General features: G+C 41.7%; 1 protein-coding gene across 2 annotated transcripts in view; it reads left to right on the top strand.

Moving 5' to 3' along the window:
* Window positions 1-10,643: 10,643 nt before the first annotated feature.
* The window catches only part of LOC139469610 (uncharacterized), a 447,403-nt gene continuing 438,979 nt past the window's right edge, over window positions 10,644-19,067 (top strand). The window contains exons 1-5 of one of the 2 annotated variants that reach the window (XR_011653737.1): window positions 10,644-10,791; window positions 12,114-12,149; window positions 12,424-12,573; window positions 13,433-13,584; window positions 14,514-15,547. Coding sequence is in view for 1 of the 2 variants with exons in the window: in XM_071251824.1 (XP_071107925.1) it covers window positions 10,683-10,791; window positions 12,114-12,149; window positions 12,424-12,573; window positions 13,433-13,584; window positions 14,514-14,618 (552 nt within the window). In the remaining variant the exon portion in view is untranslated. Of the gene's footprint in view, window positions 10,792-12,113; window positions 12,150-12,423; window positions 12,574-13,432; window positions 13,585-14,513; window positions 17,513-19,067 lie in introns of those variants that run through there. The other variant, XM_071251824.1, reaches the window with a different exon arrangement.

Genomic DNA, 19,067 nt, shown 5'->3' with positions numbered 1-19,067 from the left:
ATATTCCCGCAGCTCAAGCCTTTGGTGTCTACATTTCACAACTTTTGAGATACAATCGAGCATGCTCTTTCTACCAAGATTTGAAAGAGCTCCATTTCATTATTGCTCATAGGTTGTTTGATCAGGGTTACAGCGTTCAAGGCATCAGTAAAGCTTTCAAAACGTGTTATTGTAGACAGACCGCCTCCGTGGTCTAGTGGTAGAGCGTCCGCCCGGAGAGCGGAAGGTCAGGGGTTCGATCCCCGGCCGCGTCATACCAAAAGACGTTAAAAGATGGTACTTGTTGTTACCCTGTCTGCGCTCGGCATTAAGAGGCTAAAACAAGGACTGGTCGGCTCGGAGTCAGTATACTGTGTCTGAGTGGGGTATTCATGTTAAACTGCGGCATGGTATCTCAGTGAGCTAGCACTTTAAATCGGCATCAGTCCGGACTAGTACAAGCAGCCACACAAACACACAAACGTACATGCACGTCGCTATATAAGTGCAATAATCTTGGACGCGACGTTAAACCCCATTTCAGCTCAGCTCAGTTTAACCAAGTCCTGAACGCTTTCATCCACTGGACTCATGCATTCATACGTTGTTTATAAGTAACATATCTATAACAATATCTATAATATTCACCATATTGTGTCGATGATCTAGCCTTGCCGTACTGAAAGAAATGTCCATGTATGTGTAGTATTTTATCCTCGTAATAGGCAAGTCTAGATAATGGACAGTACAGACTATTATAAGGACACCTTGTTCTTATTATTTACATAATCTAGAACTTATGATTTAAACTAATAATTGCCTTAGAGACTTGTGCAAGTCTATTGGGGATATTTGGAAGTTCAGAGTACTGACATATCTGTGGTGGAATATGGGCCGTAAACTTAGGGTTTGTAATTCATTTCTGGTTTGTGTTGACAGTGTGTGATCCCCGTGGATGTCGCAAGGCCGACTCACACACTACAGCTATCTGAAGAAGGCAACATCTACCCCACAGGTGGAAGGGATAATCCTTCTCGGGCGACTGTCAGTAAATCATGTTTTAATTTGTATAACGCTGTAAGCACTTCTCGCTCCTATTGCTCGCTTTTCACAGTCGGTGGCAGATGGCGCCGCCACACAGCTTGTAAGATTATAAATTTCACACCTCTCACCTCGTCTCCTTTTCTGCTCACTGCAGGGACTCAATAACTCAGTGATCTTGACTCAATAATTGCGCCTGTGTTTAATGGGGTAGCATGCAGGAGGTTTGTACGGGAAGTGGTTGAAGGTGGGGTAGCAATCAGAAGGTTTGTACGGGTAGTGGAAGAGGGTGGCGTACACAAGAGATGTACTGGTAGTGGAAGAGGTCAGCTTGCAGGAGATTTGTACGGGTAGAGGGAAGAGGTGGAGGATGGGATAGCATGCAGAAGGACTGTACGGGTAGTGGTAGAGGGTAGCGTACAGAGGGTTGTACCGGTAGGGGAAGAGGGTAGCGTACAGAGGGTTGTACTGGTAGTGGAAGAGGGTGGCGTATACGAGGGTTGTACTGGCAGTGGAAGAGCGAGGCGTACACGAGGGTTGTACTGGTAGTGGAAGAGAGTTGCATACACGAGTGTTGTACTGGTAGTGGTAGATGGTGGTGTACACGAGGGTTGTACTGGTAGTGGAAGAGGGTTGGGTACACGACGGTTGTACTGGTAGTGGAAGAGGGTGGCGTACACGAGGGTTGTACTGGCAGTGGAAGAGGGTGGCGTATACGAGTGTTGTACTGGCAGTGGAAGAGCGAGGCGTGTACGAGGGTTGTACTGGCAGTGGAAGAGCGAGGCGTGTACGAGGGTTGTACTGGCAGTGGAAGAGCGAGGCGTGTACGAGTGTTGTACTGGTAGTGGAAGAGCGAGGCGTGTACGAGGGTTGTGCTGGTAGTGGAAGAGGGTGGCGTACACGAGGGTCGTACTGGTAGTGGTTAAGGGTTTTAACACTAACCGTACAACCACGTGTTATACATAAGGTTTTACCATATATCGTACAACCACGTGTTATACATCAGGTTTTACCATTTATCGTACAACCACGTGTTATGCATCAGGTTTTACGATTTATCGTACAACCACGTGTTATACATCAGGTTTTACCTTTTATCGTACAGCACATGTGTTATACATCAGGTTTTACCATTTATCGTACAACACACGTGTTATACATCAGGTTTTACCATATATCGTACAACCACGTGTTATACATCAGGTTTTACCTTTTATCGTACAACCACGTGTTATACATCAGGTTTTACCATTTATCGTACAGCACATGTGTTATATATCAGGTTTTTCCACTACAACTAAATGTACCTTAAGAACGATAGCACCCACCCGTATACCAGAGGGGAATGTGTGAGGGAGTACGGCGTTACCTTGAGGACATGACACATCACAAAGTCACCGCCATCGGATACCTATTATTTGAAATTCAGTTCGATTCTTTGATGTATTTTGTCTGTTGACACCACAGGACGCCGCGAAGTCTGTGTTCTGACATCGCGGAGTACCGCGGTAGTCGTCCTCCCCAGGAATGCCGTGCTCACCCCGTTCCCAACGCCGCCCAGTCGCCGACATGTTACACTGTAGACAGAGGTTGGTGATTTTGTGAGATTCTACATAATGCGTCTGTACTCTAGATATCACCGGATATATACATAATAGATATGTAGATACATGTAATTATATAAGACTCGCGCAACATCAAACAGAGCTGCCGGCTCGGCTAAACCTTAATCCCGCCCCATTCAAAACGGGAGTTCGTTTTTCTAGGTAGACGAGGTGGGCCCGACTCCGATCAATGGAATAGGTAGGTAGAATATGTGAACTTTATCACAAGAATAGAATATGTGGTCTGTGTCACTATAGGTGAGCGTAGAATATGTGATCTGTGTCACTATAGGTGAGCGTAGAATATGTGGTCTGTGTCACTATAGGTGAGCGTAGAATATGTGGTCTGTGTCACTATAGGTGAGATAGCAGAATATGTGGTCTGTGCCACTATAGGTGAGGGTAGAATATGTGGTCTGTGTCACTATAGGTGAGATGGCAGAATATGTGGTCTGTGCCACTATAGGTGAGGTGGCAGAATGTGTAGTCTGTGTCACTTTAGGTGAGATAGCAGAATATGTGGTCTGTGTCACTATAGGTGAGGGTAGAATATGTGGTCTGTGTCAATATAGGTGAGATGGCAGAATATGTGGTCTGTGTCACTATAGGTGAGATGGCAGAATATGTGGCCTGTGTCACTATAGGTGAGATGGCAGAATATGTGGTCTGTGTCACTATAGGTGAGATGGCAGAATATGTGGTCTGTGCCACTATAGGTGAGGGTAGAATATGTGGTCTGTGTCACTATAGGTGAGAAGGCAGAATATGTGGCCTGTGTCACTATAGGTGAGATAGCAGAATATGTGGTCTGTGCCACTATAGGTGAGGGTAGAATATGTGGTCTGTGTCACTATAGGTGAGATGGCAGAATATGTGGTCTGTGTCACTATAGGTGAGATAGCAGAATATGTGGTCTGTGCCACTATAGGTGAGGGTAGAATATGTGGTCTGTGTCACTATAGGTGAGATAGCAGAATATGTGGTCTGTGCCACTATAGGTGAGGGTAGAATATGTGGTCTGTGTCACTATAGGTGAGAAGGCAGAATATGTGGCCTGTGTCACTATAGGTGAGATAGCAGAATATGTGGTCTGTGTTTCTATAGGTGAGGGTAGAATATGTGGTCTGTGTCACTATAGGTGAGATGGCAGAATATGTGGTCTGTGCCACTATAGGTGAGGGTAGAATATGTGGTCTGTATCGCAAAGGATCAATCGAGAGTGTACAATATGAACACCTATATTAATAGACGAGAGTGTAGAATGTTATACCAATACCATTAGAGGAGAGCGGAGACTAAGCACAGATACAATAGACGATGTGATAAAGACCATGCAACCACTAGTGAAAACAATAGACCCAATAGACAGTGAGAGTCTGTAGACAAACTTATTGACACAGATATTAACTAGTTTTCAATCGGTGGTCAATATGGCGTGGCTAACCAAGCGTGACGCTAATGTTAATCAGTTGCTTTCAGTGACTCCTTAACTCGAGGCTTCTGTTCTGTCATCTTCCTGCAAAAACAATCAAAAGAAAGAAACTCGAAAAGGTCTGTATCGTATAACGGGAACAACATATGTACTCTCGCGGTTAATGAAGGTTGTAGGTCTAGTCTTGGGGCCAACTCAAGTCGGTAGCTCGTTAATGATGCTGGGTTTATAACACTTAATTCGCTGCAGGTAATACATAATTTCTCGTTTGTTAGTTATGATGTAAATATTGGCTGTACATGCGGGCGGACAGGGAGATAGCGTGACTCAGTCCGCCTCTCTCCTACGTCATGGAAGCACGCGAGGTGATGTGTTGCAGTTGGTGATAATAGAGGTTATAATCTTCAACTTCCTGTCAAAACAAGGGGCATGCGTAGAAGCACTAAATGATTCAATCCAACACCTCAAGGTATGGGGATAGACTACTGGTGAGTGAGTGAGTGAGTGAGTGAGTGAGTGAGTATGGTTTTACGCCGCTTTTAGCAGTACTCCAGCAATATCACGGCGGGGGACACCAGAAATGGGCTTCACACATTGTACCCATGTCGGGAATCGAACCCAGGTCTTCGGCGTGACGAGCGAACGCTTTAACCACTAGGCCACGCGACCGCCCCAGACTACTGGTGAGCAATGTACTTCTCATGTGTTTTATTCCCTGTGGTGCCAGTTCTTCCTGTCTCTTGGGCATTGGGGTAGCCTAGTGGTTAAAGCGTTCGCTCGTCATGCCGAGTTCGATCCCCGACATGGGTACAATGTGTGAAGCCCATTTCTGCCCCCCCCCCCCCCCCCCTCCTGTGATATTGCAGGAATGTTGCTAAAAGCGGCGTAAAACCAAACTCACTCACTCACTCTTCCTGCCTCTGTGGTATTGTTTCTCACGTTCAGTCTCACTCCATCCCGTGTTATTGGGTTACGTTATAACAAGTTTCTGCAGCATAAGACCAACTGGAAGGACGGACATGTTTGACCTGATCAGCACAACAAACAAGGAGGATTGTGTTCTGTCTTTAAAATATGACCCTTTGTCGGCTTTAAGCCTTGCTGTGAGGAATACACATTGCTACATCCAACAGCACGCGCTCCATGCTCACGTTATGTACATAACTTGGGTGCCAGATCATTTACTTTAGAGGCCTACTAGACAACTGTACTGGTGACACCCAGACCCCAGGCAGAAGAACACTGAGAATATCGTTATTTTCGCACCTTGTGTAGAGATGTTTGTATACGTAGGTTGTATTTCTATAGGCTCCGACGCCCGGGGGTCTTGTGGTGTTTTTCGGACGTGCCCTGCGTGTGGAGACAGTCATGTACTGAGGGGTGGAAGTGACGGTAGCGGCACAGTGGCGGCAGATGACCACACGGGCGTGCTGCAGGCGTCTCATGTCGCCGTTGTGGGTGTCTCCGACGCGCGATACACAGCCAGTCAAGCCACCTCCGACCTGGCGCTGTGTACAAACTCGAATCTACATGAGTCTTCCAGACTCTAAGCCGAATCCCACCGTCCACATTTACACCGATTAACTTGCCCGCCATCTAAGGCCTCTTTGCCTTTCGGATTCTCTTTACGGCGTGAAGACTGCTAATCCCCATGATCAGAGACAAATCTGCTGAAGGCATCTACAGTAAACATTCTCTTATGTTACAGTTTGCTAGAGGGTAGGTTGAGTTTACCTGACAGGACCCCACCACGGTAAGCTGTTGACTCAAGCAGAGAAATAGCAGTCAGTCCCACTGCTTTAGACTGTCCTCAACGACAAAGGGTATTGTCAGAACCTCCCGCGAGGATGGCAGACAGATTTGTCGCCAGATGCCAGAGTTGCCTCCCCTTGGTGGGTGCAGTGCAGAATAGACCCCGAATACGTTGTGTGTGTATAGGTCAGGGATACCTTGGTTTGCCTTACGATAAGCATTCTGGGCAGCAAAGGCCAATGTTCCCTTGTTTGTCTGATGCGCTTTGCAAGTCAGAACAGCTGCTGGTTCCTTGATTGTCTAACCATGCGCTTTGAAGATCATACTAGCTGCCTGTTCCTAACTTGTCTAATGCGATTTGAAGATCAGGACAGCTGCTGGTTCCTTGATTGTCTAACCATGCGCTTTGAAGATCATACTAACTGCCTGTTCCTAACTTGTCTGATGCGATTTGAAGATCAGAACAGCTGCTAGTTCCTTGATTGTCTAACCATGCGCTTTGAAGATCATACTAACTGCCTGTTCCTAACTTGTCTGATGCGATTTGCAGATCAGAATAGCTGCCGTTTACTTCTCTATCTGACCATGCTGTTTGCAGATCAGAATAGCTGCCGTTTACTTCTTTAACTGACCATGCGATTTGCAGATCAGATTAGCTGCCGTTTACTTCTTTAACTGACCATGCTATTTGCAGATCAGAATAGCTGCCGTTTACTTCTTTAACTGACCATGCTATTTGTAGATCAGAATACCTGCCGTTTACTTCTTTAATTGACCATGCTATTTGCAGATCAGAATACCTGCCGTTTACTTATTTAACTGACAATGCGATTTGCAGATCAGAATAGCTGCCGTTTACTTCTTTAACAGATCTTTTGCAGATCAGAATAGCTGCCATGCGATTTGCAGATCAGAATAGCTGCCGTTTACTTCTTTAACAGATCTTTTGCAGATCAGAATAGCTGCCATGCGATTTGCAGATCAGAATAGCTGCCGTTTACTTCTTTAACAGATCTTTTGCAGATCAGAATAGCTGCCATGCGATTTGCAGATCAGAATAGCTGCCGTTTACTTCTTTATCTGACCATGCGATTTGCACATCAGAATAGCTGCCGTTTACTTCTTTAACTGACCATGCGATTTGCAGATCAGAATAGCTGCCGTTTACTTCTTTAACTGACCATGCGATTTGCAGATCAGAATACCTGCCGTTTACTTCTTTAACTGACAATGCGATTTGCAGATCAGAATAGCTGCCGTTTACTTCTTTAACAGATCTTTTGCAGATCAGAATAGCTGACATGCGATTTGCAGATCAGAATAGCTGCCGTTTACTTCTTTATCTGACCATCCGATTCATTGCATGTCCCCGTGCCGTCGCTTGTCAACTGTAATACAAGGTTAGTTAAGTAACAGGCCATGCATAGTGGATACCTTGAGTGGATGACAAATACAATATCAGGTGGTTACCGTTTTAGGTCGTCCAAATTTACCAAGAATCACCCATACCGACAACATAAAACTAACTCTATCTGCAATCCAGGACTCACTTCTATGTCTGGTGAATGTCCCGAAGGGGGACATTTCAGTGTTGTCAGCAGTATGGCACTAACGACACTGTCTCAAAACATTCGTAGCCACCCGAATCATCCCAGGACAAACCGTTGAAAGAAGGTTAGGGAAAAGGGCGACTGATGACGAATGTAGTGGGGTAAATAGTATCATAATGTGTGTAGAAGATCATACTAACTGCCTGTTCCTAACTTGTCTGATGCGATTTGAAGATCAGAACAGCTGCTAGTTCCTTGATTGTCTAACCATGCGCTTTGAAGATCATACTAGCTGCCTGTTCCTAACTTGTCTGATGCGATTTGAAGATCAGAACAGTTGCTGGTTCCTTGATTGTCTAACCATGTGCTTTGAAGATCATACTAACTGCCTGTTCCTAACTTGTCTGATGCGATTTGCAGATCAGAACAGCTGCTGGTTCCTTTATTGTCTAACCATGCGCTTTGAAGATCATACTAACTGCCTATTCCTAACTTGTCTCATGCGATTTGCAGATCAGAACAGCTGCTGGTTCCTTGATTGTCTAACCATGCGCTTTGAAGAACATACTAACTGCCTGTTCCTAACTTGTCTGATGCGATTTGCAGATCAGAATAGCTGCCGTTTACTTCTTTATCTGACCATGCTATTTGCAGATCAGAATAGCTGCCGTTTACGTCTTTAAATGACCATGCTATTTGCCGATCATACTAACTGCCTGTTCCTAACTTGTCTGATGCGATTTGCAATTCAGAATAGCTGCCGTTTACTTCTTTATCTGACCATGCTGTTTGCAGATCAGAATAGCTGCCGTTTACTTCTTTAACTAGCCATGCTATTTGCAGATCAGAATAGCTGCCGTTTACTTCTTTATCTGACCATGCTGTTTGCAGTTTTAGAATAGCTGCCGTTTACTTCTTTAACTGACCATGCTATTTGCAGATAAGAATAGCTGCCGTTTACTTCTTTAACTGACCATGCTATTTGCAGATCAGAATAGCTGCCGTTTACTTTTTTATCTGACAATGCGATTTGCAGATCAGAATAGCTGCCGTTTACTTCTTTAACAGATCTTTTGCAGATCAGAATAGCTGCCATGCGATTTGCAGATCAGAATAGCTGCCGTTTACTTCTTTAACCTTGCCATGCTATTTACAGTTTTAGAATAGCTGCCGTTTACGTCTTTATCTGACCATGCTATTTGCAGATCAGAATAGCTGCCGTTTACTTCTTTAACTGACCATGCGATTTGCAGATCAGAATAGCTGCCGTTTACTTCTTTAACTGACCATGCGATTTGCAGATCAGAATAGCTGCCGTTTACTTCTTTAACTGACCATGCGATTTGCAGATCAGAATAGCTGCCGTTAACTTCTTTATCTGACAATGCGATTTGCAGATCAGAATAGCTGCCGTTTACTTCTTTAACAGATCTTTTGCAGATCAGAATAGCTGACATGCGATTTGCAGATCAGAATAGCTGCCGTTTACTTCTTTATCTGACCATCCGATTCATTGCATGTCCCCGTGCCGTCGCTTGTCAACTGTAATACAAGGTTAGTTAAGTAACAGGCCATGCATAGTGGATACCTTGAGTGGATGACAAGTACAATATCAGGTGGTTACCGTTTTAGGTCGTCCAAATTTGCCAAGAATCACCCATACCGACAACATAAAACTAACTCTATCTGCAATCCAGGACTCACTTCTATGTCTGGTGAATGTCCCGAAGGGGGACATTTCAGTGTTGTCAGTAGTATGTCACTGACGACACTGTCTCAAAACATTCGTAGCCACCCGAATCATCCCAGGACAAACCGTTGAAAGAAGGTTAGGGAAAAGGGCGACTGATGACGAATGTAGTGGGGTAAATAGTATCATAATGTGTGTAGAATTGAGCAATAAACTAGATCTAGAGTTCAATAAATGTCACATATCAAGAGCTGGTAAATACCTGCACGGGGTCTACTTAACATGCTAGTACTAAAGCAGAAGAGACGGGACAGCCATAAAGCTCTACTAGATGTATATGTAGATATAGAGTTGACACCCCGGGTGTTCGAGCGCCACCTATAGTCCGATCATGGAGACAGCGGGTGTCGGGTATACACCTGTAATGATTTACTTCCTATCAGTTTTCAGCCTACCTGCCATTCTATTGTTGCGAGGGTGGGGCAGATTGGTTTTTGATACCGTCAGTCAAACTGGCATATCTCAAGCGGTGGGCGTGGTGCGCGATCAGTGACGCCTAGCAGTAAGTAGTGGCGGAGAGAAGAGTATATCCCAAACGTTTAATGTAACTTGTAATCTTAGAAACACTTTCAATGTTTCAGGGTCTACTGCCCTGTCTAGGTCTAGCCGTTGTTATTAGCTTCTTATGTGGAACTGAGACATTGTTTCTGTAATTAGAGTAGTCATTTATTGCAAGGTGATCAAGACAATAAACCTGTGTAAGCAGACAAATAAAGTGGTGTTTGAATGACCTGATTTAAACTGATTTACTGATTAGCTCAAGCTTAGTCCCTCTTGTAGTGTGTTCTGGTATTTGCACGTCTACATCTACGCGTTTTCATATGGTAGTTTAGCCGTGATGAAGTCACACGCCAGCTGCTCTCTGCTGTATCAACATATAGTGGGATATTTTATGTCCGCTTCAGTCGATCTGGTCGTTTGGAGTGTGTTGCATGTGAGGCGCTGTTTTACCATCTATTCCCTACATGATGATGTCAATAAGTCGTTTCTTGAATATAATAAATTCATTTTTTTTTAAATAAAAAATCATATTTTTATTTAGACATTAATAAATCGATGTAGTGATATCAAGAAATGAATAATTGATATCACCAATACATATATTTAATATCTTCAAAATAATATAATTACGTTTCAAAATCGTATTTGTGATATCATTAGATATGGTATGATATTCATATATACTTGTATATTACACGATATTATAAAATAGGGAATACATAGTAAAATGGCATCTTATGATATATTTTAGGAGAAGGAAGCATCAATAATATATCTAAAAATGATTGCACCTTATACGTAATTGGACTGGACTATTTTGTAGAACGATGGTTGCGCGGTCAATGAATTTCCTTCAGCGAACGTCATATAGATTCTATGTCTTTCTTCATTCGTTCGTTACGCGACACGATTAACAAACTAACACCCTAACCATAATACCACAAACAGTCCCTTTTTCCTAACACGGATCAATTATTTCTAGCGACTTGCAGTTACCTTCCAGTTACCTCCCTTAGCGCACCTGACAACACTTCCGGCGAAGAGACGCTTCAACCTGCTAATCAAGTTATTCGATGAAAATGGCATTTTCTAGTTCTGTATGGATTGTCTTCATTGTGACATGCATGTCAGGTGTCTCGCATGGTGCCAAAGAGATATCTGTGCCAAAGGACATTCCTAAAGGTGCCAACTGGGGTGCTATTTGCAGGAGGGGGACTTCGTTTTGATATCCGTACAGGATCATTCACTATATGTGTAGAATTCGATAGTCGACACGCTTCAGTGAACATGATCGTATATGCTATGTGTGTAGCTAAAACTTCCGCCCGTAACCCCTGCCTCGATTAATCTACAAATCTTAACCCCTGGCTACAAGTATAAACAGATTTATTAAACATACTTTTTTCAGGACAAATTGTCAAAATTCAAAGCAAATGTCATCTGATGTTTACTGAGAAATTAATATGTTAAATGCTTGACTTCCTCACAGATAATATCTATGTGAAATGTGGGGATAGGACATTTAGGAAAGAAGTAGGCATTCCAAGGGCACCGATTGTGCCCCCTCCTTGCTAATCTCTTTTTGCATGCATACACATATATGAGTCAGAATCTCTGCTTGGCAAAATCAAAACAAGAGAATTCAAATAGCCAGTTTGCTTGAACTGATTTACCCACCTGAGCTAGAAATAAACGAGACCAGTAAAACCACCTCACCTGTTTCATATTCAGATCTATGCTCAGAGTGAAAAATTTTTTACACAAGACTGTATGACAAGAGGGTTGACTTCAACTTTCCAATAGTCAACTTTTCCTTTATGTTGAGCAATATTCCAGCAGCCTTTGATGTACATTTCACAACTTTTGAAGTACTAGCTATTGATCATACTCTTTCTCACATGATTTCAAAGAGCATATCATATGACTTGTTACTTATAAGTTTTTTAACTTGGGTTAAAACATTCAAGACCTTAGCAAAACTTTTTTTAAACTATGGTACACATGTGGAAGACATTTCCTAATTTGATTGGGGCGGTCGGGTAGCCTAATGGTTTAAGCGTTCGCTCTTCATCCCGAAGACCCGGGTTCCTTTCCGGACATGCACACAATGTGTAAAGCTTATTTCTGGTGTCCCCCCCCCCCCCCCCGTGATATTGCTGGAATATTGCCAAAAGCGGCGTAAAACCATACTCACCCACTCCCTCCAAATTTGATGCATCGGTGAAACTTATCCGATGCAATTTCCTATTTTGACATGTACCATGTGACCCAATCTATATTTTTGTGAACAATTGACTTGCCTTTGCATTTGTTTGTAATGGGTGCCACTGAGGATATGCCTACCAGTAACCTTTCATGAACACCTGGTATCACTATTTGATTGTGATTCATAAACACATGCTTATGATATAGTTGGAGTGATAAATGGACTCTGGTTTTAAGATTTCTTATGATTAAGGAAATGGTTTATTTACTCTGGTATAATTCTCTACTTTTTGTTTCAGACATTTACTGTATAGGGTGTGAATACACAGTGAAAGGTAACACATCTTCTTTATGAAACATGTCAATAGCTAAACTATATCATTATAAATAACCAGGAATTACTTTTGTACATCATGAACATTGTATAGATATGTTTTTGATCATTTTATGACAATTCACAATATTTTATCCCAAAGATCTAATACCACATTGGCAATCACTGACTGGTAGAATGACCATCCTGCACATTCATTTGAATATTTTTTTAACCGATACTTTATCGCTGTAACAGAAGTATGAATGTGATCTATCTGATATTTTGTTTGACAGCTTTGGACAATCTGTTGAAAGTCCGATCGGAATCCGACACACTGGACATTCAAGTGGCTGAAGCCATTGAGGCTGTTTGTGACAAGAATCACTTCAGTGGGGCGGAAGTTTCTGCTGACAGTCTGTTGAAGGCCTGCAAATTTTTAACTGGTGAGAATTTCACAATACATAACATGTACCATTCTATCAAGCTTTGCAGACTTTTAGAAATATTACGGAGAGGGACACCAGAAATGGAGAGGGACACCAGAAATGGGGTTTACACATTGTACCCTTTTAAGGGTTCAAAGCCAGGCCTTCTGTGTGATGAGCGAACACATCCTTCTAGGCTACCCAAACCAGCCTCGAACCTCGGTATAAAATGGTGATCATCTTTTTTAATTATAATGCTTTACAAATGATATTAGGGCTGGGACAGGTCCAAATTTACTACCCGGGTACCCACCACCCTATTATCCGACCCTACCCGGGTACCCGCTGTAGATACTTAGAGATAGGTACAAACTGTCCGATTTGGAAACGTTTGACCTTAGCCCTGTCAAAATGATTTCAGATACACGTGTAAGACGATCCGCTCATGCATACCCTGAAGTTTAATGTATGAAGTTTTATCTTTATTCAAACATATAAAAGTCAGAAGGAATGGGTGCATTGTCAGAAAGAAATGGGATATTTATAAGGGACTTATAGTGTAATCATAGAGTTTTAGATATTTTTAGTCATCAAACAATATATATCACGTGACAAACAACGGGTTCGGGTAGTCCTTTGGGTACCAAGGTCCTACTCAGGACCCACCCGACCCGGGTACCCGAGTTACCCGTCCCAGCCCTAAATGATATCATAAATGAGAATTAAATCTGTTGAATGTTTTATGTATTACATGGAACTTTATCCACAAACTACCTCTTTGACATGTAATCATGCCAATGTTACAACTATCAGATGTGTTATGTGGTTACAGTAACACCTGTTGGATGTGATCAGTTGTCCCTCTGTTGACTTCCAGATACGCATCAAGACATCCTGGAGCCTCTCCTGGTCGGCCACTACAGCCGCACCTACATGGCGACCTACCTCGACCTGTCGCAGCAAGTTTGCATCGACCTCTCCATGGCATGCGTTGGCGTTGCCGGCAAAAAAAGATTTCCCAAACATCTGGTTAGTGTTGGTTTAATCATCTTCTCTTGAATATGGTGCCAAGGTTACTGACATTTTCCAAAATGGACTTATTCCACATGAAAGGTTATGCTCACAAGATTGCTACAATTCTCTGTTAAGTGTTCATGTGTTTGTCATTAAACTTTGTGTACACCTTCTGTGGTAGGAGGCCCTGCTTTGAGAAGGTTGAGGTCAAAGGAAGTCATTGGTTAATGTTAGTATTCAGACTTGTATGGAACTTGGTTATATCATTGGTAGTTTCTGCGTCATGGTGGACGGTCGGGTAGCCTAGGGGTTAAAGTGTTCGCTCGTCATGCCGAAGACCCAGGTTCGATTCTCATCATGGGTACAATGTGTAAGGCCAATTTCTGGTGTCCCCTGTTGTGATATTGCTGGAATATTGCTCAAAGCGGCAGAAAAACATACTCACTCACTCACTCTGAGGCATGGTAACTTCTACAGGTATAGCTTTAAATTTTACACATTCTACCAAATGTTGCTGGCGTTTTATTAATAATTATGTCAAGGTCATCTTTGATGTTATTGTGAAACATTGTTATGTCATTCAGTGCTAGGTTTTACATGTACAATCGAAAGACTGGTTACTATTGGATCTCATGTAGATCATGGCATGGCACTAATCTCTGTGAACTGGTATTTCAATGTATTGGGAACTTTCAGGTGATGGTGGTTAATGGGCTTCTACTGTGTTTGCAAGTAGTTTAAGATTGTTTCATGGATAGCTAAATATGTAGTAAGTGTTAAAAGTCAAAGTATTTGAGCGCCCTTGTCATCCCACACCCTTTGATCAAGGAAAACATGTTAGTGACCAAACCTTGGTCAAACAATGATGGAAACATTTTGATCAACTTGTGTGATCATTGATGTAAATTATCAGTTTACTAATTTTGTGACTGTTGTGTTGTCAGGAGTCGGATTTGGAATTTGATCCGGAGATGCAGAGCTTCAAGGTGAAACCAGGACGCAATCTACGTATACCTGAGCCTGTTGAAGCTGGCCGTGAGGACCTGTGACCTGTCTCCCTCCATAAGCTGGCGTCTCAGTGATGCATTCTCAGTGTTCGAAATTAAGCTTGGGAGTCAATGGGTTCTTTCCATAGCCTTAAAGATAAGGGGGGATGATTTGAAGGTACCTCGATTCAAATACTACAGCAGCAAACCTCAGGAGCCCTGGACCACGCTTAATTTCCAACACTACATTCTTATGGTTGTTAGAGAATTTATTAATTTTTACCTGGATGAGAAATGTTAATATATTGATCTGATTAATTCTGAGGTGAGGATTTCAGCGTTAATCAGACATTTTATATACAGTTGTTTGTATCAATATTTTCTTGTAGAATCTGGATGAATACATGACTATTTTTACACCATGTATATATACAAGCCATTGAAACATTTTGAAACATGAAGTGTCTGTACTTAAACTTGTATACAAGATTGTATGTTATAATCAAACAAATCATTATGTCAGTTTGGCCAAAACAAAAAGAGAAAGAAGTCTGTTTTTACCTATATATTGTTTTGTCGAGTTTAAGTCGTGGTGAACAAGTCCTTTTAACAGTATTTTGTACAATCAACCTTTCCTTTTTTTCAAAGGACATGAGCTGTTTAAATGCTCCATCGCCTTAATGTATTTGACTGACAGTGTATTGGCTGCCTTCAGTTCTTCAGGGTAATTTATCACCATGTTGTCCACATCTGGAATCTGTTTGCAGTGTGAACAGGACTTTTCAGTTAACTGTTATTGTTTGTATTATAATACTCAACTTTAGATAAGGATTCTGAGACATGCTATTTAACTGTACATAAGTCCTCAGTTTGATGTGTCATGGGGTACGCGGGTGTATGCTGCCAGGGGATTAGGAAGCAGTGTCAGTTTCTTATGTGTCAGCCCATCCTCAATTGTCCAGTGTGTCTCCATTCCACGTCGATAAGGTGAGGTGAAATTGGGGTTAAATTGGGTCCAAGATTAATGCACTTATATAGCAACGTGTATGTGTTTGTGTGGCTGCTTGTGCTAGTCCGGACTGATGCCGATTTATAGTGCTAGGTCACTGAGATACCATGTCACAGTTTAACATGAATACCCCACTCAGACACAGTATACTGACTCCGAGCCGACCAGTCCTTGTTTTAGCCCCTAAATGCCGACCGCCAGACAGGGTAACAACAAGTACCATCTACCACTCTACCACTAGACCACGGAGGCGGTCCAACATGGATAAACACTCTGGACTTAATGAACACCATAGCTTCGTTTCAGAGGTGACACCACCATATTGGGGTTCTTGTCGCTAACTTTGCACAGAATTTCTCTCACATATAAGCTTGAAAAGAATAACCAATCACAATGCCTCTTCTCAAAATTCAAATAATTTGGCTTGTGAAAGGTTTTCCTAGAGGTAGCTCATGCTTTAGGTTCCTGGTGGAATACGAGACATGGGGAGTCCGGGTGATATGGCAGCTTGCGTCAACCAAGAAAGGACACTGCAATAATTTGAGATCTGTTTTTCATGTTGTCATTTGACCCAGACTCTCAAATACGCTGTGGTGGTGAATTGGTCCAGGATATTTATCGTAATAGAACTTATGTATAAGGCACTTGATAATCGGGGATGGTGTCAACTAAGGTGTTTCACTTGATGACTTTGGCATAGAGTACACAATATCAGCACCCTGGACCTGCCACTGGTGGTATTACAGTGTGTTGCAGCCTTGAGGAGAGAATCTTGGCCATTGCTTCAATTCTAGCTTCTCATACCCAAATACTATCTAATTGAAAACAATACAAGTACTAAGTTTAGACATAAAAGAGTGGTAGATGTGAAATATTGGTGCCAAGCATACACTACCATGCCAAATAATCATTCATAATCTTTAAGATACACACAAAATGCCATGTCAAAAGCCTGTGCTTCTTGTTTTTCTGTTCACTTAATGTCGATCTAAGATAGAAAATCTTGGTGCTTGAGATGATATCTTTTTGTCAGTATCTTAACCTGTATTAATGTCCACCATAAATACTCACAATGTAACAGGACATTTATTCCTGGACATCAATTTGTTATGCTTTGGTGTTAGCATGATACTTTGTTGTTTCTATGCAGCAACCATTACAAGCTGTAACCATGGCAATCTCACTATATTTGTATATATACAGCAAACATATAACAGCTGTAACCATCATAATCTCACTATAGCTGTATATATACGGCTTTCCAGCGTACCTGTAACCATGGCAATATCACTACATGTATATCTGTATATATACAGCAAACATATAACAGCTGTAACCATTATAATCTCACTATAGCTGTATATATACGGCTTTCCAGCCTACCTGTAAACATATTTTGATGTATTCTTGATTAAAAAATTTAAAACTGATAAAAAGAACATTCTGGAATGGCTTATAGATGGCCTAGATTGTATGGATATAATAAAAGAAAACCTAACTGTCGTTCGGAATACCCTGTGTTAATTTTTTCGATTTTGCATGATGAGAAAACACATTCCGTCCATCACTTTCATGATCTGGTAAGCGACGCTCTGATTGGTTAGATGAATGGTCGTTCTAATGTGATCCGTAATGGGATGTCCCGACTTTGTTTAGCAATAGGGGGAACTAAGATCTAATTTTAATGAGATTGCTTTTAAGCGTAGCTGTAACCATGGCAATCTCAGTATATCTGTACATATAGTTTTTCAAGTTTAGCTGTAACAATGGCAGTCATAATATACCTACAGTTTTGAACCCGTCATCATCAATTTTGCAGGACCGTCTTATAACTTCGAGATAATGAATATCCAGACAGATCAAATAACAGTATTTTAGATACATACGCAGGAAATTAAGAACACATCGCATGCATGAATGACAAATTGAAATGTTTTTCACGAGCAATGAGTAATAAAAACTGTGACAAATTATGTACAGTGTACATGTACCTTAGGCATAGTAGCAATCAGTCTGTCCACTTGACGAAAACAACAAAGTGCCGCTCTCGCCTCAAGCGGCTTTCATTCCATTAATCCAACTTTGATTAGCACTTTTTTATGTAACTAGGAAGAGCCATGTCTTTAATCATGTTTACTCACGATCTTTCATTTGTCAATAAAGATTATTATAACAATTGGATTAAAAGGGAAAGGTATTAGATAAGATACAAGGTACAAAATTCTGTTGTAAAGACAAAGTTGGGACCGAGTCCAAAGTTCGAGATAGTTATGTATATTTATCTCAAATACAATAAATCTCAAATTTATATTTATTTATTTTGTGACCGGAGAAGAGGTCAAAGATATCGGTGCATTCGAGATACATGTAACAGAGTTAGAGATAACGTGGTTCGACTGTATATATTGTATGCAGCATTTAAGCATAGGTCTAATCATGTCAATGTATTTGTATAGAATATTCGGCATTTATGTATAGATGTAACCATGGCAATAGTCTTTCTAATCCATTCCTGTAACCATGGCTCTCTCTAGACACTCCTGTAAACTTAGCAAGTATACCTGATTGTATATGTCAGTATAGTCATGTGTAGTTTGCAGTGACTTGAGTTGTCCATCACAGCCTGACATGCCATGTGTGCTGATGTTTGTACATTGATCACCCTGGTACATGTACATGATTTGTTTTCATCTTAGCAAATATTAGATTGATGAAGTTTACACGTGGTGACTTCAAGATCAAGTATAACTCGTTTTTCAGTGGCATTTTATTTTAATATTAATTGGAAATCCAGTTCCAATATGGTCAACGAATTGTTCAACATATTTTGCCAGAATTGCACTTATTTTCATGCTGCATTGCATTGTACTTAACTTCTTGGGTAGCTTCTGATTCTACCATCAGTATAATGTTTTTTCATACACCATGTGTATCACACTATTATGAATGCTGTATAATGGTACTTTCCTGAAAAAACATCCACGTCTTGCAGCTTTAAACATGTCTCTGTACTAGTGTACAATGTACTAGTGTCTTCATCAATGAGTGATGTACTATTCAGACTATTATACACCTCAAGCACACCTGCTGCCATCACAAAGCAATAAACTTTTATATTTATCACTTTCCTAAAGCAGTTTTGTGTTGTTTTCAAATCAGGTGATGTTAACCAACGCTTGGTGAGTAGGGGGATTAGTGACTGTGCTGTGCAAGCTTATGTCTGGAGAGTTTCTAACACTTGCATGTAGTGAGTGAGTTGGGTATAACGCCGCTTTTAACAGTATTCCAGTTACATCACGGCATGTCAGCTTAATGTGGGAGGAAAGCCCGAAGTGATGCAGGTCTCAGACGTTTTCCAGTTCGGTGAAACCCACGAGCACGGGTATGGTGCTGACAAACCTAGACACATAATTGGGGCGAACCGGGATTCGAACCCACAATCATAGGTTTCAGGCGTGCCCAAGGGATGCAACTCTGCACAGCGAGTCGCGGCGGCGCCTTAG

The sequence above is a fragment of the Haliotis cracherodii genome, unplaced genomic scaffold, assembly GCF_022045235.1.
Source record: "Haliotis cracherodii isolate W230 unplaced genomic scaffold, xgHalCrac1.p SCAF_2, whole genome shotgun sequence".
Lineage (NCBI taxonomy): Eukaryota > Metazoa > Mollusca > Gastropoda > Lepetellida > Haliotidae > Haliotis > Haliotis cracherodii.
This window is presented reverse-complemented; position numbering and strand designations above follow the sequence as displayed.